Source organism: Phacochoerus africanus, chromosome 4, assembly GCF_016906955.1.
Source record: "Phacochoerus africanus isolate WHEZ1 chromosome 4, ROS_Pafr_v1, whole genome shotgun sequence".
NCBI lineage: Eukaryota > Metazoa > Chordata > Mammalia > Artiodactyla > Suidae > Phacochoerus > Phacochoerus africanus.
Window position 1 is genome coordinate 84,486,080 of NC_062547.1, and position 27,947 is coordinate 84,514,026.

At 36.9% G+C, this 27,947-nt stretch overlaps 1 protein-coding gene across 2 annotated transcripts in view; it reads right to left on the reverse strand.

Moving 5' to 3' along the window:
- Positions 1-27,947, reverse strand: part of CERT1 (ceramide transporter 1) — a 124,127-nt gene that overhangs the window by 22,022 nt on the left and 74,158 nt on the right. Inside the window, exons 8-12 of one of the 2 annotated variants that reach the window (XM_047778119.1) lie at positions 23,311-23,468; positions 18,485-18,577; positions 7,827-7,913; positions 5,074-5,166; positions 4,479-4,556 (exon numbers count right to left, since the gene is read on the reverse strand). In XM_047778119.1, the coding sequence (XP_047634075.1) occupies positions 4,479-4,556; positions 5,074-5,166; positions 7,827-7,913; positions 18,485-18,577; positions 23,311-23,468 (509 nt within the window). The remainder of the gene's footprint in view (positions 1-4,478; positions 4,557-5,073; positions 5,167-7,826; positions 7,914-18,484; positions 18,578-23,310; positions 23,469-27,947) is intronic. The other variant, XM_047778118.1, reaches the window with a different exon arrangement.

A 27,947-nucleotide genomic window follows, 5' to 3' on the forward strand; every position in this document is an offset into this window, starting at 1 on the left:
AATTGGAGCTACAGGTGCCGGCCTACACCACAGCCACAGCAACATGGGATCTGAGTCACGTCTGTGTAACCTAAGTTTAACCATGGTTAGGTTATATTTGGTGTGTGAGTACAGTCGTGAATGCCCAAGTCATTGCCCCTGTAGTAGTATTCCATTTACTGTTTTCAGTTATGACTCTATATCAAAAGTAAGTGGGGGGAGATCCCGTTGTGGCTCAGCAGAAACAAACCTGACTAGTATCCATGAGGATGCAGGTTTGATCCCTGGCCTCGCTCAGTGGGCTAAGGATCTGGCATTACCATGAGCTGTGGTGTAGGCTGCAGATGCGGTTTGGATCTGGTGTTGCTGTGGCTGTGGTGCAGGCCAGTGGCTATAGTTCCAGTTCAACTCCTAGCCTGGGAACTTGCCGGTGAGGCCCTAAAAAGACCAAAAAAAAAAAAAAGAAATGGGAGACAAGGGATTATTAATCGGATGACCAGAATAAGCATATGCCAAATTTTCCTTCTAAAAAGATTCAAAATTTGGGAGTTCCCGTCATAGTGCAGGGGTTAACGAACCCAATCAGGAACCATGAGGTTTTGGGTTCAATCCCTGGCCTCACTCAGTGGGTTAAGGATCAGGTGTTGCCGAGAGCTGTGGCGTAAGTCACAGGTGAGGCTCGGATCCCACGTTGCTGTGGCTCTGGTGTAGGCCGGCAGCTATAGCTCTGATTAGACCCCTAGCCTGAGAACCTCCATATGCCGTGGATGTGGCCCTAAAAAGACCAAAAAAAAAAAAAATTCAAAATTTGAAAACAATGTTACTAGAAACACCTATGACTTAAAAAAGAGATAAAACACATCTAAAATAAGAGGCAATGGGAGTTCCCTCTGTGGCTCAGTGGGTTAAGGACTGGATGTTGTCTCTGTGAGGATGTGAGTTCCATCCCTGGCTGCTGCATAGGTCACACACGTAGCTTGGATCTAGTGTTGCCATGGCTGTGGTGTAGGCTGGCAGCTGCAGCTGGAGCTCTGATTTGACCCCTAGCCCAGGAACTTTCATATACCGCAGGTATAGCAGTAAAAGGAAAAAAAAATTTAGTAAGAGGTGATGGTACTTCAATTCTGATCTTTTCTTTCACCTCACATTTGAATCACTTAGTATGCCATTTTAAAAGGCTAGATCTTTTCTAATATTAATATATTTTTTGAATATTAATATAATATTAACGAATTTTTCTAATATTAATAAAAAATTTTTAAGAGAAAATTGTCCTTTGATGGCACAACAAAATTGCAATGAACAAAAGTCTCAGAAGGGCTCAGACAGAGCTTAGATCTCTATCTCTTATTCACATAAAAGGGTATAATTATGCTTACTGTTAAAGTCAGAGTCATAAAGAGATTTGTTGGATATAATAATTTATTAATAACAAATTAACAGTGTACTGTTAACCCAAAAGAAAAAACAGTCAAGGACTTGAATAGTCAATTCACTGAAAAACACAAATAGCCAAGAAACAAAAATACCACCTTTAGTCTATCAGATTGGCAAATATTAACTGAATTACTATTCAGTGTCAGTACAGCAAAAGAAAACTGACTCACGGAGTATAGGTGGTTCAACTATCCTAATGAACAGTGTGACAATAAGAATAAAAAACTTAGCAGTGTGCACAAATTTTGTCCTAAAAATTCTACTTCTAGGAATATATTCTAAGGAAGTAATTGGATAAATGTACAATGATGTATATGTAGCACTATTTTATTTATTAAATAATAGAGACTAAGTGAAAATAAACTAATATTCACTATTAGGTGAGTAGGTAAATCTAGTATGCACATCCACACAATAAACAAAGAAATCTAGACCTACATTTACTGATGGGAAGACAGGTCTAATTATTATTATTATTATTATTTTTTAAAGCTAGTTACAAAACAGTATGTACAGAATTACCTACTTTGGTAGAAAAAAATAATTAGTAAGATGTGTGTAATTATCAACATGTGTCTGATTTTATTTATTTTAACATACATGTTAGGGTAAAAGGATATGCATGAGTGGATTAAAAGTGATCTAGTATTTTATTTTTATTTACTCTACTTTTGAGTTCTGTTAAATTAGTGTGTATTACTTATACAATAAAAAAGAGAAAGGTGAATTAAAGAATTATCACAACAATAATGCGTTCTTATGGACGTAAAAAGGGGGAAAGCTTTGTACAGAATTGTTTTTCCAATGATGCTTACCATATATTAACCTGCAGACAGATGTACTACCCAAACTTTGATTTTTTTTTTCTGCTTCAACTAAGTATGATTTCTATGTCCCTTTGATTTCTGAGATGACATCTTTAGAGGGCAACTGTATTAATGCAAATGTGACCCAAAAGACCCATTCATAAATCCAAGTCCTTCCTACTTTCTGTACACTCTGATTTAGAGCTACTTAATTTCCAGTATTTGCTCATCAGACAGACAGATGCATATGTTGCTACTAATCTCCTAGTAGTCACATATTATATGTTATTTTCAGGGCATCTCTCAGTTCTACATTTAATTATCCTACTCAATCAGGACTATGAACATTATTTCAACAAGAACAAGCAGGTATGAGCCAAGACTTGTATGTAGACAGCAAAGCCAAGTGAATCAACAGTTATCTGTCAGAGGCCAACTCTGCTAATGACAACAAATACTGTAATAAATACTTAAAGACCTGAATGTTCTTTTTCTTCATTTCCCCCCTTTTAGGCATATTAAAGAGAATAATCAAAAGCTTAAGAACAGAAATGTATCAATCGCAAACACCATACATTAGGGAAAAAAACACACCAGAAAGAATTTGCTCAACTCATGTATAAAAGTTACACAAAAAATTAGGTAAAGAAGTAAGCCACTTTGGCAGTCTTATAAAAATTTGGGCACCTACTTCTCAGTGATATATTCATCTGTACTTAAAGGCTCTCAGTTGTTTTATATATCTCTACAGCCTGGGCCCAGATCTGGGTTCCAAAGTCCTAATTTCTAGGCACTTATCAGTGGCTTACATTCTTTTCTTGCTCCGTACATTTTCTTTCACTTATAGCCCGTGTATTTCTATATTTTAAGGGAACATGGTGACCAGTACTGCTTAATTCTGCTTTATTATTTTAATGGAAGGTGGAGTAAGCAGAATAAACAAAATTCTCCCAGTATTAACTAGTATGGTCACTAATTTACTGTGACTATAATTCACTATTTAAAAAGCATGCATAAATGAATGAGCAAGAGGTAAGAAATACTGTAACAAATTTGGCTATGGGTGATTTCTGATAAAGAATTGATCCATCTTTCTCAAAAATGTTCAAGGAGGAAAAAAAGCTACAAAAGTCAGGAAAAAAATTTGAATCTTAATTTTCTTATTTATTACACAGTTGAATACTAATGTAAATTTTATCTGCATGTCTGTTCTAGATTGACTTTTTAAAATTTTTAATGGAATATTCTGACAGGAAAATAACATAAATAATTGTGATTAGCTTAAAGAAATAATGTTATTATAATGATAATAAAAGCTCACTTATTGAGCACTTATTACATGTTAGGTTCCAGTGATATTAGAGTTCTATCTTGATGATAGAAGCAACACTCAGAGGGTTAGAAAAGGTGTCCAATATCATGCAGGAAACCAGATTTAAACCTGGTCATTTGGACTAGAAAGCTCAGGTTCTTAACATACAATAATGTATCGCAACCCAATAAAACACAATCACCCTAAAAATACAAAGCTGAATGGCAATGATTTTAAAAGGACCTATTTTTAACCTAACGTTGACAATAAAAAATATTCCTTCAATGATACTTTGATTTTATTACAAGGACAGAGACTGCAAGCATCCAGCTTTCTGTACTAAATTCCTAAGCCTTGCTGACACTAAACAATTCAAAATCAATTTCCATTGATTTAGCATATGAACAGGAATACTCATTTATAATATTCAAAGATAATTTGCCTAAAGTAAACACAATCTGTTCAATATTATAACGGTAATGAGAAATTTTATTTAAAAAGTTATTTCCCTGGGGAATATATTATGAGACATTTTAAATTAGATTAGGAGTGAGACTTGAAACTGTTTTAATGCTGTAACATATCCTATAGAACATGACCATAAAAGTTGCTGAATCCTGTCTGAAGAATAGATATTACATGATACTTAAAAACCAGGTACCTTCTATTTGTTTCAATTCAATGTGAAATCTTTTAGGAGTAACTCCTACACGGCAAAATTTCAAGCTGTTCACAGCAGAGGATATAAAGGGCACATGCAAGGCCTGATTGAGAAACTATTTAGGATATAAGGAAGGCCTTTTTAACGCTTGTTGTTACTATTTATCTATTTAAAATTCAAAACTAAAACAAGTGGCCTAACCAAAAGATTTCTAGGAACTGGGAAAGCAGGCTGAAATATAGCACAGAAAGACTCAAGTCCACTCTATACATTCATACAGTACCTGGGAGCTGAATCTGTGAACATCGTCAGAGGCACTGACTAGATCAATGGAAGACATGGAGGAAGAGCGACTATAGGGCTACCAGAGACAGACAAAGAAAAAACCAAGTAATCAGAACAAAGGCACAACAGAGCATTCAGTACCAACTTCCAAACACAAGATAAAGAAAGAGAGAACAAAGCACTATACGAAACAAGCTCAGCAGCAAGTGCTGACTTCATGCACCTATTATGTGTTATGCTCCAAAATCTTTCTATAAAGAATGCAGTGCTTCCAATAATACAAAATACTACTACTTAATCCCAAAGAAAAAAAGAGATTTAATATCACTGGCTACACTTCTGGTTAACAACTATTTTTGACAAGCCAATCCCTATTCCCCCACCCTTTCTTTCCCCTTGAATAAAAAAAATGAACATTATGTTCAGAAGACTTCTAACAGTTCTGGAGGATGTATATGGAAGAAAACATGTAATATCAAAAAGTCTCATTCTTAAATTCAAGAAAAGGAAGAAAACTTATACAACAAGATGGTTTTATTAACAGTGAAGAACAACACAGCACATACTTTTGGTGAACTCTAACATTAGCTTACCTTTTGGACAAACCTATGAGTCCCCACAGAAGAAAAGGCATCTCCAGATGGCATGGCGGTAGGCCAATGTAACCTGACCTTTTCACTCTGTGACTAGGAGAACATTTAATGTTAAATGGGAAGGTTTTATAGTATATTTTGCACCTTAAGAACGGACAGATGATATAACATTTAATTACTGAACACTTTAGTAGTACTTATTTGAATTATGAAACTACTCTGAAGGTCTAAGTCTTGCCAAATCTTGACACTTCACATATCCCAATTTTCTTTTCTTGTTTTGTTTTGTTTTGTTTTTTGTCTACACCTATTGCATGAGGAAATTCCTGGGTCAGGGACTGAACCCACAGCATAGCAGTGACCTAAGCCACTGCAGTGATGTCAGATCCTTAACCAGCTGCACCACAAGGGAACACCCCAATTTTCATCTTCTGGATTCCACAGATTCTATTTTAGACCAAGAATTAGTTCTTTGAGTTCTGTTCCCAGTAAGAATCTCTAGTATCAGCATGGGATCATTTACCATGAATCAATCTTAATACTGATACCAAAATAAATTTTTTTTTGTCTTTTTTTTTTTTAAGGGCTGCACCCACAGCATATGGAGGTTCCCAGTCTAGGGATCGAATCGGAGCTGTAGCTGCTGGCCTACACCACAGCCACAGCAACACCAGATCTGAGCCGCGTCTTCGGCTTATACTGCATGCAGCTCACAGCAATGCTGGATCCTTCACCCACTAAGCGAGGCCAGGGATCAAACCCACTTCCTCTAAGATGTTAGCTGGGTTCATTAACTGCCAAGCCATGATGGGAACTCCCCCAAATAATTTTCTTATCCAGACTCTGGACAAATATTCCAATCATTCCAGGGCCCCTGCAGGGCTGTGTCACTTACTTGAACCAAGATCACTGGTTGCTTCAGTTATGTTCCAAAGTACGTATCATATACATTTATGTCTCCCTTCCATGAAGATTATCTGGCCTTCATCCCATCAATTCACTCCTGTTAAACCGCCACTTAACCTCTTTCCTTCTCCTCAGCTCACCTAGTTTCTTCTCACTTATTCAATAAATATTTACTAAATATACTGAACCAGAAACTGTGCTGTGTTGTGTGCATGCTCATCTTCTAACTATGGGGAGAAGACAACTGGTCATTTCTGTTCAAACTATATGAACACAATGGCTAGGATCTCATTTCTCTTTTACTACTTTATTGCATATATCTTTTCCTATATCAACAAGTAATTTAGCAAATGATGTTAACTCAAAAATGTGTCACCTAAGAATACCCAGGAAGTGGGCTTTGTTGTTGTGAGCTCTGTACAATAAATAGCTACTCTGTGCAGTGAGAGTAATGAGCTGAACCTTTGGAACTGATCTCATGCATTATCTACCAGAGCATCAGGAATAGACTGAAATTAAATGGGTTGATAGCCACATCTTACATTTAAAGAAAAAAACACGGTGAAAGAAAAAAAAAAAAACCTAGAACATCCTAGAAAATGAAATACAGTGATGCTACTATTTCAGATAATATTTTTGGCATCCAAAATTAGAACTCATTTAAGGAATTGAAAGTTCTATTGAGTTCTGTATAGCATCTCTTGGGTAGAAAAACTAAGCAATAAGCTTTATAAATTAATGTGATGAACTTTTCATCATTGATTTAGGGGAAAAAATCAAGGAAAAGTAAACATGAAAAGCAAACAGCCACTGATGCAAGTGACTTACCCTCAGAGAAACAGACTGGTAAATGGGCAAAATAGCCATGACTGTCTTAGCAATGACAGAGAATGAACAAGCCAACTTTTCTATGCAAGTGAGTTTGTAGTATAAAATTGATAAACATGATTTATTTGCAAGACTCTTAAAGTCTTGAGAAAATAGCTAAAATTCATCCTTAAGTACCATCCAGTGGTAATACACAGTAACAATGTTGCAGATTTAAGGTAAAGGATCAAATTAATCTTCAAACTAGAGTTAAAAGATTTAAGAAATGCTTTCCTTCAACTTTCACAGAAGGAACTGGGTATAACTGCTGTGAATTTAATGATGCTACAGCACTGAGCAAAGTTAAAAGTGAGGAAGTAACTGAAGGTGAAGGTAATGAAAGCAATAAAGGGATTAATAAAAACTGGGGAATTCCCACTGTGGTACAGTGGATTAAGACTCCAACTGCAGCAGCTCGGGTCACTGCAGAGGCATAGGTTCGATTCCTTGCCCAGTGCAGTGTGTTAAAGGATCCAGTGTTGCCTGGCACAGGTCTCAGTTGCAGTTTGGATTCAGTCCCTGGCCTGGGGACTGCCATATGCCACGGGTGCCGCCATTAAAAAAACAAAACAAAACAAAACAACCCTGAATGGTACTAATATGGAAGAAAAATAAATTCTTGGTCATCTTCCTTATAAATTCATATAGTACTTGGTAGTAAAAAGAAATTCAAAGAGAGTGCTTTAATCAGAGCAAACATAGGGTTTACATTAACAGAATGATAATAAAGTTGTCAAGGAGAATAGGTAGAATATTTCTATTTAATTTCATGATAATTACAAGTGCTTCCTTTAAACAATCATTAAGCTTCTTTCAATTGCTTGGAAATTGATCAATGAAGGAAGTGACTTAAAATGATTCTTCTGCCTTTGGACTCAACGTAGACAGACTTTTTAGATTGTGAGTATCATGAGTTCAAATGCTATTCATATGAAAAAACATATATTAAGGATTTTTATAATTTTTAATAATATACATACCTGTTCTTCTATTTTGTCTTGTCTGTCAAGAGCAGCTTCAACAGCATCAAAGAATTCCTCTTCATTAATCAAACTGTTTGGGCCCTCCTATTCAAACACATGGGGGGGGGGGAAGCAGTTAATTCAAGAAAATAGAAAACAGTGATAACCTTGGGATTAACTCTGGGTAAAGTTGAAAAGTGAGTTGATAAACAACATTTCTGATTCACTTCATATACAAGGTAGGTAATAAATATCATAAAGACAAAAAAAATCTGTGCAAAATCATGAGAGTTACAACTAATTCACTCACTCAGAACTCAAATACTGACTGTATATTGACAAAAACCATGTTAGGCTTTTAGAGTGAGGAGTTGATGAACTATGGCCCACAGGCCAATTTCAGTTGGCTGCCTACTTTCTGTATGGACTTTACGCTAAGAATTTCTTTCTTTTCTTTTCTTCTTTTTTTTTTTTTGCCTTTTAGGGCCACACCTGTGGCATATGGAGGTTCCCAGGCCAGGGGTCAAACCAGAGCTACGGCTGCCTGCCTACACCATGGCCACAGCAACTCGGGATCCAAGCCTCATGTGTGACTTACACCACAGCTCACAGGAATGCCAGATCCCCGACCCACAAAGCAAGAACAGGGATCCAACCCTCATCCTCACGGATACTAGTTGGATTCGTTTCTGCTGCACTACAACGGGAATTCTCAGAATTCCATTTTTAAATGGTTGGGAAATAAGAAAAAAATAACATTTTATGACATGGGAATTATACGAAATTAAAACAAAGCTTTATTTTAATATAATCAAGGTCATTCATTTATGTATTGTTTATATTTGCTTTCATGTTACAGGGACAGAGTTGAGTACTTGGTGACAGAAACTAAAACTGCAGAAGGGTTTTGCGTATAAAGTTGCAGAAGATTATAACCAATGAGAAGTAAAGAGAGGACTTCTGAGGGGGATCTTCCTAAGCAAAGTCAATTATATCACGGAGAAAGACAAGTTGAGCTGGTATTTGAAAGCCTGTTGAACGGTTCAGCAGTGGCAGTCAATCACCTGGAGAACTTGTTAAAATGAAAATTCCTAGGTCCCCATTCGCAGAAATTACTTTTCGGTAGGTCTTAGGTGGAGCCAGGAATATGCATGTTTAATAATGCCTCCAAGTGATTCTAAACCAAGTAGAATCTCAGCTATTTCAGAAGATAATAGTATAAAGAATAGCAAAATGGAAACAAGCAAGGTATGTATGTGTAATGCCGTGATAAAACACATTGAAATGGACTCTTAAGTGGAACAACAGTTTAGTTGGGGCCCAGAGTAGGTTACCCCCAAGATGTGCCTCAATGGTGTATTGATTATTTTGAAATAAAGTTACTCAAGAAACAGCCAATTCAAGAGGGACACTGACACTCTTGTCTCCCTGAAAGCAGGAAAAATGTCATGTGACAGGTGCATTCCCCTGACTCGTGAGGAAGGACACCCTTATCGCCAAAGACAGGGAATTTGGTCTGAGAAGCGAGACGTCTCTATCAACAATCCTTGTTACTTCTTTCATTTACTATTCCATGCCCCAATTCTATTTCAATTCTTTACTAATTGGGCACCCAAAACCTAAGTTTCTTTGTCCTATCAATTCCTCACAAACTTATTGTTTCTTAGATGAAAAGCTGACTGACTGCTTTGGCCACTTCTTGGGTCTTATTTCTATGGGAACCCCATGCACAAGAATTAAAATTTTTCTCCTGTATCAATTTTATTTTTAATCTAGCCACAAGAACTCATGAGAGGCAGAGGGGGAAATATCCCTCTCCCCAACAACTTCATATTATGGTAAAACTGAAGGCTGAAGAGGTAGGCTCGGGTTTAAGTGTCCCTAAATTTTTAAACATACAAAATAAGACATGAACAATTGCAGTTCTGTCTGGAATCTTCCCAGTTATACTGACAATCCCAAGTCATCACTAAAAGTACTGGAGTTCCTGCCATGGCTCAGTGGTTAACAAATCCAACTAGGAACCATGAGGTTACGGGTTCGATTCCTGGTCTTGCTCAGTGGGTTAAGGATCCGGCGTTGACATGAGCTGTAGTGTAGATTGCAGACGTGTAGGTTGCAGACGCGGCTCTCGGATCCCATGTTGCTGTGGCTCTGGCGTAGGCTGGCAGCTACAACTCCAACTAGACCCCTAGCCTGAGAATCTCCATATGCTGTGAGTGTGGCCCTAGAAAAGACAAAAAATAAAATTAAATAAATAAAAATTAAAAAAAAAAAAAAGTATCTAGCAACATCACCCCTCCCCTGCCACAACCTGGGGCCATACAAGAGTTGGAACTATGCTATAATTCTCCTGCCATTTGGCACAGGCATATCAGAAATCTTGACTTAATGCAGTAGCTCTCGTAGAGTTATGAGGATCCCTCAAAACTCACTTCAAAAAAAGCCCCAATTTCTGTTGGACTTCAAAGGTCTCTTCAAGGAGATAGAACTCAAAGCCTCTGGCCAAGACAAGAATTCCAGACCCTTATCATCACCCCACACATCTTAGTGTAATGTCCCCTCACCCACCTTGAACAACCTGTCCTACTCCTTCCTGCCCTACAGGAAAGGTATATGGCCCACTCCTCACACCCAACCTTACAGCGGTCTCACAGGACCTCAACCAATCAGCAAGTGTTATCTTAAGACCCCTCTTTCCTCAAACAATCAGTGGGCCAGCAGGTATATCCTGAGCCCTCTTCTCTGACTGGGAAGAGGAGGAGCCTCTTAACTCAATAAACTCTTCCTTCTTTTCACCTCACTATGCCAGAAATTCTTTTTCAGACCCGCATGCACAGACCATGACAATTTCATCTACACTTTAAAAAATTGCAATACTCATTCAATCATGTCGGAGTCTCAGGAGTCTAACACTTGAGAACAGCAGTCCTAATTCAACTTTGGGGAGTTCCCGGGTGGCTCAGCAGGTTAAGGATTCAGCATTGTCACTGCTGTGGCTCAGGTCACTATTGTGGTGCGGGTTTGATTCCTGGCCAGGGAACCTTCACATGCCACTAATGCGGCGTCCCTGAAACTGAACAGGGTGCTGTGGGGCTCCAGGCATGGAAGCATTTTAGTGTCCCCCATCTCTTATTTTAGGAAATAGAAGCCTCTGTCCCCTTGGAATACTAATTTCTCAGTTCATCTCTGAGTAAACACTCCTCTTTGGGTTCTAGTGCAGACTCCTTCTCCTCTGCCCATCCCTTAGATGTGAGTACTTCTCAGGGTTCCCCACAGCATACTAATTCATTTCCATGATTTCAGTCATCATCTGACAATTCCCCACTTTATAGCCTGTCCATCTCTGTCGCTAATAATATATGAGGGAATTCTCAAGTGAATGTTTCAACTCATATGCAACCTAAAACCTTCCCCACCCCTACCTCCATACCAATATAAGGCAGAAACCTGGACCTGTTCTTGAATTCCTCCTCTTTCCCTCATTCAATCACCTTATCCTTCAATTCTACTTTCTAAATATCTGATTTTGTCCCTGTATATAGTTCTACTGCTCTATCCTAATTCAAGCCATTTTTCAATTCTCACCTGTAATACTGAAAAAGCCTCCAAGCCCCCGTCAGTCACAACTGTCAACTTCAATCCACCCTCCTCGCCACAGGAAGCAAGAATGATTTTTCTAAATGTAAATCTGAATACTTCTAGTGCTTAAAAACCACTGCCAGAGGATACTGGTTCTTGCAGACCTCTCAAGCCAGTCTTGCCGCTCTCCATCCTCCACTGGCCCCACCTTCACAGATAAGTGTTTTACCCTATGGCAAAATGCTCTCTTTTCCTTCTGGTCTCCAAATGTTTTCTTTCTTCTCAGCTCCTACAAGCAAACACTTTCTAGGCTATTCACCTGGTTAACAAACATTTAGACTATATACACATGACTAAGATTTTAACTCAGATGTTGTTTCATCTGGAAGGCATTTCTGACTCAATATCCTCCCAGTGTTAAAAAATGTTTCATAGGCACACTATACTAACTGCCTATTAACTGCTCCATGTTCCCATTATATACTCAGCTAAGGTCCTCAGGCAGAATCCTTCTTTGCCTGGTTCCTTACAATGTCACCCAAACCTAGCACAGTGTCTTGCATTAGTTAAATCTTAAGAAATGTCTAAAATTCATGGAAATGAAGTGTGGACACAAGTAAATACAGACTATTTAAAACTTCAAAAGAAAGGGGAAAAAATGTAAAAACAGGCCCTAGTTTAAGAACCATGTAACTTGATACTACAGGGATTTGAAATAAAATTCCTGTTACAGCAAGAAAAAATTTAAACATAAAAAATTTTTCTCTGCCTGGGGTTCCTGTTGTGGCACAGTGGAAACAAATCTGACTAGGAAGCATTAGGTTGTGGGTTTGATCCCTGGCCTTGCTCAGTGGGTTAAGGATCCAGTGTTGGGAGCTGCGGTGTAGGTCTCAGACACGGCTCAGATCTGGCATTGCTGTGGCTGTGGTGTAGGCTGGCAGCTGTAGCTCCGATTCCACCCCTAGCCTGGGAACCTCCCTATGCTGTGGATGCGGCCCTAGAGAAGACAAAAAGACCAAAAAAAAAAAAAAAATTTTTTTTCTCTGCCCTCTGGCCTCCTCTTTTCCTTGTACGGTGTATCGTATATCTGCCCCATCGGCAAAAATACCTGCCCAACCCTAAAATACAACATTCTTCTAACATCAAGGAGACAACTCCTTAAAAGGTAAGCTTCCTTCTTGATCTTATAAGGGGGTTACCACTAGGACTTACCACTTTGTACCTGTAGAACTGGATTGTGTAAACAGTCAATATTACATCATTTGCTTTAAGGTTCTCTGCCTCAAAAAACTTATATATACATAACTCTGCTTTGACTTTCAGTGGGCAGAAGAGTTCTCCCTAATTTGGCTTGAATAAAACTTTACCTTTCTTTCTCAGACTGAGTGATTACTTCTTTGTTGACATGCATGGCTTAGCTGGCAGGATATCAGAGATACCTATCAGAGGACACCCGGAGTCTACCAGGAACTGGCCCTCGGTACCAAACATGGGCCCACTGAGCCCCACCAGCCTCTCAGTACTCCTCAGGTGTTCTGGTGAGTTCTCCTAATATCCAGATCTCATTGTTTAAGTGATGATTCTGAAAATTCTATTTGAGCTGTTTCACTTAGGACTTGGGGATTTGGGTTCGATCCCTAGCCTTGCTCAGAAGGTTAAGGATCTGGCAGTGCTGCAAGCTGTGGTATAGGCTGGCAGCTGCAGGTCTGGTTTGACCCCAAGCCTGGGAACTTTCTTATGCTGAGGGTGTAGCCCTAAAAAAGAAAAAGAAAAGAAAAAAAGAAAGAAAAAAAAAAGAAAAAAAAAAAGATTTGGAATCTCAAGGAGCAACAGTGCATTTCTTAGGCAGGACTTAGAGGGTCTGAGCAAGAGGCCCAGGGACATGTTGGTGGCTAAGGTTTTTGTTAAATTTGGCTTAAATTGAAAAAAAAGATATATGGTCAGAACAAAGCTTTTACTAGTGAAATTAGAGACTTAATTGTTCAGCTCCGAAGATTAAGGGAGACCCACTACAACCATTAAGTGAATACTGCTTGTTCAAAGGCATGACAGAGGCTGATAACCTACCACTCCAAGTACTCATGGTGGCTTGAGGCTGTTACAGGGAGAAATAGAGCCAGGTGAAAGAATCAAACCAACCCAAGGTTAACTTCTTGGAGAACTACATTCAATATACCAGACTGTCCTCAGAAAACTACTCAGATCATATTTCATATCTGAATTAGGCTACAAAATTAAATATGGGAAATTGTGCCTCAAAGGCTAAAGAGCTCCTGGATGGACAGTCACCTATGGGAATGCCAGTCGGGTTTATGTATGCCTGCAAATTCTTAATTGGAACTAAAGGAAATTGGGCCATAAAATGGTTGACTAGTTCTCTAAAACCTAGGCTGACTTTGGAGTTCCCGTCGTGGTTAATGAATCCGACTAGGAACCACGAGGCTGAGGGTTCGATCCCTGGCCTTGCTCAGTGAGTTAAGGATCCGGCATTGCCGTGAGCTGTGGTGTTAGGTTGCAGACGCAGCTCAGATCCCGCGTTGCTGTGGCTCTGGTGTAGGCCGGTAGCTACAGCTCTGATTAGACCCCTAGCCTGGGAACCTCCATATGCCGAGGGAGCGGCCCTAGAAAAAGCAAAAAGACAAAAAAAAACCCCAAAAAACAAAAAACAAAAACCTAGGCTAACATTGACTAAGACCAGCACTACCAGACTAGCACGAGAAGACGACGACATCTCAAGTAGACAGATGACCCAAGATGCGGGACTAGGCCTGCATACTGATTACTCTGCTAAGTGCTCACACTTTTGCTTATGAACCAAATGTATTTCTTTCTTGGGCTCAATCATTTACAAGTTTCAAAAAAAGAATTAATATAATTGCTGGGTTTGTGACCAATTACCTGTGTCCAGTACTCTAGGTTGCCCTGATGGATTTCTCCTCTCCATGGCTCTAGCTGGATGGCCCCTTGGATATTTTATTTTAAAAGGGAAAAACTAGCACCATGCAAGCTAATGTCACCACCAACAGCACTAAGTGAGTTAATTGGCTTATCTGGCCAATTAATGCTGCTTATTCCAAAACTGGCCATAAACAGTCCTTTTCATTAGAATGCTGAATAATGGGTAGCTCCCAACAGGACTCAATGGATTAATGGAACAAGTTTATGACCATGGCTCTCCTCAGGTTGGTTAGAAAAATATATAATTCATTTCCCTTGGGCTCAAAATCACCTATGGGTAGCCTTGGAAACAGCCCCTATAAATCTGTGATTTCAACCTATAATGTGAGCACGTTATTTTTGGGGGTTTTTTTAAAAATAAGGTTTCCAAAGGTATGGCCATTTGGCCATGATATTTGTTAGCTCATCTTATGATATATGTAGGGTCGAATTTCCACAATGAACAATCCTCTTCCCAGTTTGGGGGAAATACTAGGAAAATGTTTGGTTCAGGAGGATTTTGGCTTAAATCTTTGCTAATAATGTTGTTGGTCCTACTAGCAATTTAAATTACAGTTTGTGGAACTTACAAAGTAATAGTTGCTTGCCTTTCAAGCTATGTGTCACCTGCTTGTACTAAGATAATGATGTCAACACAACTTGAAAACTGTAATAGATCACATATACAGTGCTCCAAAAAGGGGGGGGGGGTCATACATAATGTACATGTGGGGAAAATTGGCTAAAGTCTTATTAAACAATCTAGAAATGGCTGACAGTCCTTGCTGAACACTCTTTCTAGTATAATTCCTCCCCACCCCCCACCCTCCCACTGCCAAAAGAGAGAACTGGACTACTAGGGACCTAGCATTGAGAGACATGATGCACTGGAGGCAGGCAAGCAACCACCCTGGCACTGAGGGACTAATGACAATGCTTTCTACTGAAAAGATAATGATCAAAAGTGGTAAATTAAGAAATAAAATTCCTATTTTATGGCAAGACGAGAAAAATTTAAACATAAAAAATTTTTCTCTGCCCTTTGGCCTCTTCTTTCCCCTCTGATGCACTATGTATCAACCAAAGCTTTCTCAACTTCCCTAGCATCAACAAGACATCTCCTTATGAGATAAACTTCCTTCTTGATCTTGAAGGGGTCACATGACCTATACAAAACTGAACTGTGCAAACTGTCAATGCGTCATGTGATTTGATGTACAGCAAAAAACTCACATTAACTGTGCTTTGATTTCTAATGGGTAGCAGTCTTGGAGCTTTCTGAGATGCTGCTCCCAGGTTATAATCCTCAATTTGGCTCAACTAAAATTTCCCATTTCTTTCTTAAATCAACTAATTAATTTTTTGTTGACAGGGAGATGGTAAGAAAAAAATAAGCCCTTAACTTTTCTGTTCATCAAAAGAGAAAGAGATAGGTATTTTCAAATGGGTAGAAAAAAGATGGTTTATTCAACAAATGGCACTGGAATAAAATATATAATTCTGTTTTTAAAAAAATTCAGATATATTAATATACTTAGAAGAGATCATTTAAAAGATAAACAGAAAAGACAGCTAATTATTTAAATTATGAAAGGATTTCAATCTAAAATGGAACCAGAGAGCATGCACCCCCTGAAATGAGAGAATGATTTCTTGTAAATGCTTCATCTATAGATACTGAACCTTACCTCTTGACCAATGACCATCTGCCAAGAATCTCTCCCCATCCTCGAGCCATGAATTTACTACTTGTACTCTGGCTGGACTCCTGTTGTCTTTGCATTCTTTGCCCATAAATACGGCCTGCCCCAAACCCTCAACAAAACTGCCTAAAACTTGCTACTGCGTGCATTACCCAAGTTGCAATTTCTCTGCTCTTCTCAAATAAACTCCCAAAGAAAACCCCAAAATCTAGCAATAAAAATGTCAAGGGGCATGGACAAGTGAATCCTAAAAAGTGTTAATGACCAATAAACATTTTTAAAAAAAGTCTGAATCATATTAATAAAGCAATTTTTTTTTTCTTTTTTTTTGACTGCCCTGTGGCATATTGAGTTCTCAGGTCAGGGATCACAGCTGAGGCACAGCTATGACCTAAGATACAGCTATGGCAATGCCAGGTCCTTAACCCTCTGTGCCAGGCCAGGGATCAATCCTGCGTCCCAGTACTCCCAAGATGCCACAGATACCGTTGCACCACAGTGGGAACACCAATAAAGCAATTTTTTGAAACCAATAAACACATACGCTTAGCACAATGACCCTCCTCCCTCTACCCTGCTCTCTTTACCTGAAATAAAACCCATGTTGACAATAGTAGAGATAAATATAAAATTGTACTTGCATCCTGCTGATAAAGATAAATGGGCACTACATATTGTTAAATTAAAAAAAGACTTTTTTGTATTTTCTATAACCTTAAATGAACATCTATATTATTTATAATATGAAAAAATAAGGTATTTCAAAAATGCCTATAGTTCCCCTCAAAATAAACCTAAAATAGCAAAGCAATCTGCTTAGTTTAGGATAAAAAAAAAATTTTAACAGCATACATTTTAGTAATGTGGACTTTGAAAATCCCAGATGATAGCTAATTACATGTTTTATACATACCAAAAGAAATGAATTGACAGCTTAGTAATTTTAAAATATTACCAATCAAGTCTCATACTATGAATTTTCATAGCTGGAATCAATTCCAACATAAAAAATACTGTCAATAGCAAGTCCTTTTTTTCTAGAATAAAAAAAATCACAAAAATTTTTTCTTCTACTTTCTTAAATATAACCTAACTTTTTATCATTCTACTTCTATCTCACTGATTGCCACTCCATTTTTTTTGGCTTTTGTTGTTGTTGTTATTGTTGTTGTTGTTATTGTTGCTATTTCTTGGGCCGCTCCTGCGGCATATGGAGGTTCCCAGGCTAGGGGTTGAATCGGCGCTGTAGCTACCGGCCTACGCCAGAGCCACAGCAACGCGGGATCCGAGCCATGTCTGCAACCTACACCACAGCTCACAGCAACGCCGGATCGTTAACCCACTAAGCAAGGGCAGGGTCCAAACCCGCAACCTCATGGTTCCTAGTCAGATTTGTTAACCACTGCGCCACGACGGGAACTCCGCCACTCCATTTTTAAAATGTTCATTTCAGGAATATCAACAGTGTTAATGACAATTACTATATATACATATGTCTTAGACATTTTTGGGGTTGGGGGGGGCTGTGCTTACAGCATGTAGAAACTCCCAGGCCAGGGAACAAACCTGAGCCACAGCAGTGACAATGCTGAATCCTTAACCACTAGACCACTAGGGAACTCCTTAGACATTTTTATCTTTAAAGAAATATCATGGGAAAACAGCTTATAAAATTTTAATATACCTGTGTGTATATGAAGAGGTAGATTTTACTAACTGCTTAACAAATAATCAAAAGGGGAAAGTTGGTTTCAAGCATTTTTTGAATATAAAGGCAAGGCAGAGAGTTCCTGCTGTGGCACAGTGGAAACGAATCCAACTAGTATCCATGATGATGTGGGTTCGATCCCTTGCCTTGCTCAGTGGGTCACGGATCCAGCATTGCTGTGAAGTGTGGTGGAGGCCAGCAGCTGTAGCTCTGATTCAACTCCGAGCCTGGGAACTTCCAAATGCTGCAGGAGTGGTACCAAACAAAACAAAACAAAACAAAACAAAAAACCAACACAAAAACCAACCAAACAAAACCATGTTAAAAAAATACATATGTGAAGGCAAGGCAATTACAATAGTTTATGCTACATAACTACAACACAGTCTACATAACAGACTAAAATCTTTCAGCTGTGAAGTTCTCAGGTTTTTCCTCCATAGGCTGCTTTTATTAAAAAAAAAAAAAAAAGTCTGAAGGTGTTATCAATAAGGATTATCCTCATATGGAAAACAAAAACTTGTTCTATAAAGTGGTCAGGTCTAGTAATGAGCTTTATAAAGCCTATACTAAACCCACTTTGTAGGCCAAGAAAAAAAATCTGTTTCAGAGTAAGCCTTTAGCATATATACATTATGAAATACTCAAAATGTTCAAAGGTTACAAAGGTATTATGTAAAAATTAATCACTTTTGTGATATGTATGTCCTATGTGTTTCTTTAAGATCAAAAATATAACTTCATACCTCATAATCTGGTCCTCCAAAGTGGGATTTTTTCTTAAGCTCTGCCGTGGCATTTTTGTACTCTTCTTCTATTCTTCTTCTCTTCTCACTTTCCTATTAAAATTTTTAAAAAAGCAAGCAAAAAATTTATCACGTGAAGTAGGATTTTCTCTGTATTTCACCAACATTTTATAATTTGCCCCCAAAATAACTCCACTCCTGTGAAAAATGAGTATTATTCTGCCTAAGAAAACATTTTCTCCAAGCTATATATCACATACAAGCAACCATTTAAATTACCACCACTAAGATCACCTGATAGGTAGGTTATATAATTAAATGGATTAAGTGACCACCAAAGTGTCTACACTTTAAAAAAAAAATTAAAAAGATAAGTTAGCATCAGAGAAATGCCTACAATATATATTTATGTGTTTGCTTCCCCCAGTAGGAGCTAAATTTATTTTGTTACAGAGAAAAAAGTAATGGATGTCAGGAAGCAAATAACTCAATTATTGGTAGAATCAACAAATGTTAAAAGATACTCTAAAGAAAGATAAATTTCTTATACTTTTTTTTTTTTTACTGTTGGTTAAAATTATTTTAGAGCTGAAAAACAGTTTAGACTTCTACTTTAACTCTTTTTTATAGATAGGAGTTTGCTAAAAGATCCAAGATCAACTTAAAAAGGCTGGCCCCGGCACCAATGTCAAACATGTTTTTACAACAACGGGCTGCACTGAGTCAAATCTGATACCAAAGTCCAAACAAGCTTATAAAAATCTAGTGCCTATATTTACTCACCTCAAATATTTAAGGGCTAAATTAAAGTCCATGCTGAACTCACACAGAACTTAACTACTTCCAAATAACCTATCTGAATTAAGCTAGTACAAATGAATCAATGAGTTCATTAGCCCAAAGATTACCTGACTTTTGTGTACTCAAGAGAAAATGGCTAAAGTTAAAAAACAAAATGGAATCTGGAATTCTCATTTACTACTGTTTGGAATATAACCATATATAACCACTTTGGAAAATTGTTTGCCTACTAGAGCTAAGCATATACCCCATGAATCAGTATTTCTACTATCCATCAGCAGGAAAAAGAAAAAAACTAATTGAAGTCATACAATGAAAATTTATCATACAATGAACGTCATACAACATTAAATTATACAATAATAAAAAATAATAAACTAACACTAAAAGTTACAAGATGAATGAAGCTCATAGTCAATGTTGGTGGGTTAGGGAAGCCAGACGCAAGAGTTTATTAGTATAATTCCATTTACAGGTTGTTCAAAAACAGGCAAAACTAATATATGATGATATAAGTTAGAACTGTGGTTACTTCTTTTTTTTTTTTTTTTTGCTTTTTAGGGCTGTCCCTTCGACACATGGAAGTTTCCAGGGTAGGGGCTGAATCGGAGCTGCAGCTGCCAGACATAGCCACAGCCACAGCAATGCACCATCTGAGCCACAGCTGTAACCTACACCACAGCTCACAGCAACACCAGAGCCTTAACCCACTGAGCAAGGCCAGGGATCAAACCCACATCCTCATGATACTAGTTGGGTTTATTATCGCTGAGCCCCAACAGGAACTCCTCTGTGGTTACTTCCTGAGGTGGTGGAATGGTATGGACTAGGAAGGGGCATGAAGAAACCTTATAAAAGTTCTGTACCGATCTGAGTGGTGGTTACACGGGAGTATATATGTATATAAAACTCATCAAACAGTACACTCGAGATTGGTGCACATCACCAACCTTAATTAAAAAAATGAACAAAGTAAAAATGAACAGTACAGCAACAATATTAAAAAGACTTCAAGACAAGTGAAAAAACATGCGAAATTATACACCTGTGAATCTATTAATATAAGCAAATAGTTTCTCCCCCCCCCCTTTTTTTGGTCATTTTTTTAGGGCCACACCCATGGCATATGGAGGTTTTCAGGCTGGGGGTCGAATTGGAGCTACAGCCGCTGGTCTACATCACAACCACAGCAACAGCAGATGCGAGCAATGTCTGCAATGTACACCACAGCTGACAGCAATGCCAGATCCTTAACCTACGGAGTGAATCCAGGGACTGAACCTTGGTCCTCATGGATACTAGTAAGATGCATTTCCACTAAGTCACGATGGGAACTCGACAAACATTTTCAATAAATAGGTTTTCTCTTATCCATATCATTAAGAACTAAAATTGTTTAACCTTAGAATTTTTGGTCTTCCTGGACATGGCTAACAATTAAGTATACTTCCTTAAAAAAAAGAAACTATTTTTACAGTTAACCAAGAAAAATCATCACCATGAAGAATAATAATTTTTAATTACTTAGCTCTAGGAACTGACATTAGAAATCTATAAAAGAGCTATTAAACATAAAATCAGAGATCAATTATATAGAGATTTATATCTAAATTATATACACCTTTAATATATGTATACACAGATAAACATGTATTAGAGATCTACATAAGAGTTACACAAAGGCTGGGGGTTCCTGTTGTGGCTCAGCAGTTATGAACCCAACTAGGATCCATGAGGATATGGTTTCAATTCCTGGCCTTTCTCAATGGGTTAAGGATCCAGTGTTGCTGTTAGCTGGGGTGTGGGTCACAGACGTGGCTTGAATCCCACAGGGCTGTGGCTGTGGCATAGTGGCATAAGCTGGCAGCTGTAGATCTGATCTGACCCCCTACCCTGGAAATTTCCACATGCTGTGGGTGTGGCCCTAAAAAAAGCAAAAAAAAAAAAAGTTAAACAAAGGCTATTAAACAGCTATTATTATATCACCTATCACCTATTTAACTGTTCTCATTAGATTTTAAGCTCCTTAAGGGACGATTTCCTGTTCATTACTGTTTCCCCATTTCTAGCTTAGAGTCTAGCACATAAGAAGCATAAAAATTCTTTAAAAAAATAATGATTTCAATTAAAGCGTAGTGTTATCACTGTACTTTCCTTCCCAATTATATGAATTACCTAAAAGACATGTTTGTTGATAAGCTCTATTTAAGAACTTCCTAGCCTTTATATGGAGTATATACATGTGTATACACACTGAATATACGAGTATGTACTGTGTATGCATATACACACTTATATTTCCTGTAAAATGTAACCAGGATCCTATTTCAAACTTGAGAAAAAAATATAGTGGAAAAGGTGAATAAGATTTGACATTAGATAGACCTGTAAGAGGACTATAAAGTACAGCAGGTTGCAGATTTCAATTAATACTGCCATCATTTATAGGTGTTATTTGGTTAAATATGGTGCAACGTAAGTGCTTTTTTCATAGATCTTTTAGTTTGGTATACTTATTGCTACCCAATAAAGAAAAAGAAGGGATAAGATTATGAACACTGAAGACAACTGCAAGTTCATCTTCCTTTTCAAGTAAGCAATTTCAAAAACGATGGGGAAGCCATGTCTTCTTTTTAATGATTTTTTTTTTTTTTTAGGCAGCACAGTTACAGCATATGATTGGAGATGACGATCCTTTAGTGAATAATACAGAGACTGAAGAAAGGAGAGCTTAGGATAAAAAGACTGAAGAAGGGAGATATTAGCTAAAAGAAAGTTTCCAAAACATTTTGAATAAGCTGATCTGGATAAGCTGAATGATTCTCTTGAGTCACTAGTCTAATGGATTTAAGGGATTGTCTCATTTGCTCAATACATTATTTTTTGTGTGAAAAGGGAATCTCCTAAAAATTCAATTGGATCCACATTGAAATCTTTAATGATGTAATAGTTTGACTCTAGAATAATAATGAAGTGTCTGTGCCATAAATGGACATTGTTGATGCCTGTTTTAAAAGAATACATACTGCTTGTCAACCTGGCTTACTCTCACCTGCACCTGAAAATTGTGAATAATTCTCTTTTCTTTAAACATGGGGACATTCTTAAACACACAGTGCTATTTGAATCCTGTAGCCATTTTGCCATTACATCAATGATGACATTGCTTTCCTTAGTGTTCTGCTCACACTGATAAAACCTTCAAATATTGCAAGCAATGAGACTCACTAATGAATGATAAGATTCTGACCGATGTCTGCCCTAATATCCAGAGCTGAAATACAGACGATGGTCGAGTAAAATTCTTCTAATTCTGCTACTTAACACCTCTGGACAAGTCTGGGCTCATCTTCTATAAAATGATGGCACTTGACTAAAACTATATTTTCTAAGATATGGTTTAGTTCTAACACTTTACTGACATTAAATTATAAACAGAAGTTTGCCTACTCAACCAAATTCACTGAGCCAATTTCTACTTCACGGTTGAAACTTAGGATTCATTTTATTATTGAATATTATTATCAGTGCTGCAGTTTAAACAAAGGTGGGCAAAGGTGAACATAAGGCAAGTGTTCAATAAACAACAAAATGTGTGTTAAATGCTATCACAATGACCTTGGAAAATATACATGGCCATGAATGCAATATGTTAATGTTTAACTTTAAAAATTGGTGTTTTAATACATCATAGAACTTCAGTGGAGTTTCATATATCACACAATAAAGCTGGGTAACGTTAAATGGCTCATCATTTCTAATCCAAAGCATTAATATTACCATTACAAAAACTTTTATGTTAAAATCCAATGAAGAATGAATACTGTAATTGAATATGTAACTGATGAATCTCATTAAAAGATGGGTTTAAGATGCTTAGCAAGTTTCAGAGGAGCAGTACCACCTGCTACATCTATCAATCCAACAGATTTTTTTTCCCCTAAGAAGTCAGTTTGGTTTAAATGTCAATCGGTATATAAACAAAATCCGATTATTTTTTTAAAAGAAGAAAAAAACAATCTTACCTTATCCAGTCTCTTTTGCCAGCTGTCCTCACGTTTTACCATTAGTTCAATACAATGAGAAAGTGTAGCAAGGATACCAGCAGTAGTTGCTTTAAAAGTTATCGCCTCCCCTTTAAAGTCTATACCATTAATTCCTTTTGGTGTTACATGTGGAAATACTGGTTAAAAAAAAAAAAAGTCACTAAAAATCTTTTTAACAAAGAAATCATTCCTCATCACAACTTAAAAATTAGAAAATGTTTACAAAACTAACACATCAGAACAGGCTATCAAACTATAATTTCCTTTCTGTTGGTCAACAGTAAAAAAAAATTCCATTCATATCCTATGAGCAAAGAAGCTTATGACAGCACATGTACTCTCGAGTTCTTTTTTTCTACTTTCTATTTCCTGAAACCTATTTGCTATGCTACACCCAGTGAATAAAGTGGTAGGAGGAGTTAACACTTTGATAATAATACTTAGACAACGTAGAGTGGGACTTATTGTGGCAACAGTTATCTTACATTTTGAGAAGCCTTGAATTTAAAAAATACCCGAAGAGAAATTGCCAAAGTGAAATAAAACAAATAAGTCACAGAGATGTAATGTACAGCATAGAGAATATAGTCAGTAATATTATAACTTTGTATAATGACAAATGATAACCAGACCTATAGTGATGATCATTACGTAACGTATAAAAATATCAAACCATTATGTTGTACACCTGAAATGAATATAATACTGTAAGTCAATTATACTTCAATAAAAAAGAAAAAAAAAGACATTGCCAAACTTACTATTAAAAAATTTAAACAAATGCTGAAACATAAGTCTGGGACCAATGCACACATTAAATGGTTCTTTATGTTTACATTTTATAATTTTAATTCAATGTTAACATTTGAATTAAAAATTCTTAAAACTCAAGATACAAAATAAGAGAGCATGATATTTTGTATCATAATTAAAAGAAACCATTTCAACAGAACTCATATAAATGAAACAGTGATACTTTCAACTTTAAAAACTCATTACGTAGACATGACAGCAAAGGCACAATCCATAATAAACTAAACTTCTTCAAAATTTAAAATTTCTGCTCTTGAAGGCACTGTTATAAGAATGAAAGTTGCAGTTATACAGGGTAAGTAAATTCAGAGAGCTCATCTATAGTTAGGGGTTGAATTGGAGCTGTAGCCACTGGCCTATGCCAGAGCCACAGCAATGTGGGATCCGAGCCGCGTCTGCAACCTACACCACAGCTCACAGCAACGCCGGATCCTTAAACCACTGAGCAAGGCCAGGGGTCGAACCCACAACCTCATGGTTCCTAGTCAGATTTGTTAACCACTCAGCCACAACGGGAACTCCAAGATTGTTGTTTTAAACTATGATTTTTATTAATAATAAACTTAGAAACTAAAAGTCACTGTAATAATGAGTTCTTCATGCTGCTTGTTAATTTATAGTCAGTACAAGATGAAAAACAACATAAAACGTCTTGGAAAAAACAAAATGTATCTCTTCAGCTGCACTTAACTACCTGCAAAAGGAGTTGCCCTCAAATCTTTTTCAGAATGATACAGGTGCTATGTAACAGAGTTTTAATCTTTCAAACAGTTGAAAATAAGTATTTCACACATACTAAGTTTTCTGAAATAAATCTGTCTCCTGTCACATCTGTTAGGAAATGAAGGTCATGAAGACAGTCCTCATTTTAGCTTGTCATCCACTGGGCTGCTCTAAGTATTGGTTACTTTGATTTTTTGCTCCAAGTCTCTTATGTCTATTGCATATATAAGATATATGTTATATTGTAGAACTACGTTAATCTTGATGGAAAAACTTAAGCAAATCCCCAAAGTAGTCAATCATTTTAGATGAGCATACTTATCTAAATCAATGTCTAAGATGAAAACAAGAGAAAGAAGATCTTAAAGATAGAAGGTTACATGCCTTAGCTTCTTCTGGGAAAATGATACACTGTAGTAAAAGGAAGCTGCAAGTATGTGTATACGACCATGCTTATGAAAGGGCAGAAATGAAAGAAATTATACAATAATACATAAATCTAGATTTGCAAGTACTTAAAACTCCAAAAATTATCATACAGGTTTACACTTCTTCTAGTTGAACCCTGACACTATATACTCCAAAACTCTTTTAAAGGTATTAACACTCAGAAAATCAAGGAACCCATTAACTCACATCAACATGTCAAAAATAAAAACAAATACTGACATAAGCCAAGAGATCCATAATCCCTTCATTTCATTTAGACTCTCCCACAGTATTTGAGTCATAGCCAACCTAACGGGGGATCCAGTTTCTGTGGTGGTGAGATTTTCATTTCCCCACATGAAATATTCCAAATGACCAAGTATGTTTACACACAAGGCAGAAAAAAAAACTGGTGGACAAGTCCTTCTGAACATATAGGAAGGCAACTTTGTTTAAATCTCTCCTTACCTGTCTACTATGAAAAAGAAGAAACATGACTGAAGACAACTACCATGATATCAATCATACTAGGGTAAACAATCAACTGGTTTGGGACTACTGGTCTACTGTAGATATTATTCTAACAAAATAAGATGCAGTTAGCTAAAAAACTAAATTTAATATATTCACATGAAAAATATGTGAGCTAAGAGGATGAAAAGTGATTTGTGGTCTAACTTTTTAATTTAGATAAAGTATTAGCATCTGCATAAAGACTAGGAGGAAAGGAAGGACAATACTCATGATTCCTAGAATAATGTATGTTCCATCAACACTAAACTTCCTCTCAATGAGTTTCATCAAGAGCATTGGATAGATGAGTTAATATTTACTGTCATTTTATATATTAGATGCCATGACAAATGCTCTTGTATATTACTTACAAAATAGGACTAGACAGAAGTTAAAAAATTGGTCAGAAAATACGGTTAAAATATAGTTAAGTGGGGACAAGTAGAAAATAGATATCATAATCTATACAAGTAGTCATCTTTGTTTAATTTATACAATTAATCATAAGAAATAGGGGTTTAGGAGTACAAATTTGTTGTCTTTAGATTGGTTTAATCTAAAGTAAAGGCCAAAAAAATCTAACAATATTAATGTCTGTATTTAGTCTTCTTTTAAATAACAGCTTTATTGAGATATAATTTACACACCGTAAGATTCACTCATTTAACACATAATTAAATGGTTCTTAGGATATTCAGAATTGTATGAACATCCCCACAACCAACTTTAGGATATTTTCATGAACAATCCCCTCAAATCCGATATACATTATCAGTCACTTTCCATTTTCTCCAACTCTATTCCCCCTGGCCCCCCAGCCTTAGGAAACCACTAATACATTTTCTGCATTGTGGTTTGCCTCCGAATATTTCATATAAATGAACAATAAGTAGTCTTTTATGACTAGCTTCTTTCACTTAGCGTAATATCTTCAAGGTTCATCCATGATACAACACATATCAGCATGCTACTCCTTTACACAGTCAAAAAATGTTCCATTTTGTTTACCCATTCATTAGCGCCTAGATGTTTGGGTTACTTCTGCTTTTTAACTGTTATGAATAATGCTGCAATGAACATCCTTGTAGGTTTTTATACAGATGTATGTTTTCATTTCTCCTGAAGTGCTAGGTCAAATCGCGACACTAAGTTTAACATGTTGAGGATCTGCCAGACTCTTTTCCAAGGCAGATACTCTTTTACAGTCTCACCAACAGTATATGAGAGTTCCAATTTCTTCACATTCTTGCCCACACTTGTTATAGTATTTCTGATTATAGCCAGCCTAATAGGTGTGAAGTGGTGTCTCACTGTGGTTTTAACTTGCATTTTCCCAATGGCTAATGAGTTGGGGAACTTTTCAGGAGTTTATTGACTGTTTGGGTATCTTTTTTGTGAAAATGTCTATTCAGATGCTTTGTACAACTCTAAACTGAGATACTTGCCTATTCTAGATTTCTTAGAGTTCTTTATATATTTTCAATATAAATCCTTTATCAGATAAATGACTGGCAAATGTTTTCTCCCATTTTGTGTTACCTTTTCACTTTTTTTGACAGTATCCTTTAAAGCACAAAAGTTTTAAAGTTTGATAAAGATCAATTTATCTTTTTTCCTTTTTCACTTTGACTATTGGTGTCCTATCTAAGAAAGCTTTGCCTTATCCCTGGTCATTAAGATTAACTCCAATATTTCTTCTACGGTTTTATGCTTTTTAGCTCTTTTAATTAGGTTTTTGATCCATTTTCAGTTAATTTTTGTGTCTGGTGTGAAGTAGGGGCTCAACTTCATTCTTTTACATGTGGATATCCAGCTGCCTAGCATTTGTTGACAAAACATTTTCCTCAGTGAATTGTCTTGGTACTCTTATGAAGAATCAATTTATTATAAATGTGAGGGTTTATTACTTGACTCTCAATTCTGTTCTATTGTTCTATATATCTTTCCTTATGCCAGAACCACACTTTACTTTTGTAGTAAGTTATGAAATTGGAATCGTGAGTTCTCCTGCTTTGCTCTTCTTTTTTGACTGTTGTAGGATCATATGGTAATTCCATTTTTAGTTTTTTGAGTTATTTCCATACTGTTTTCCATAGTGGCTGCACCACTTTACAGAATTACCATATGATCCAGCAGTC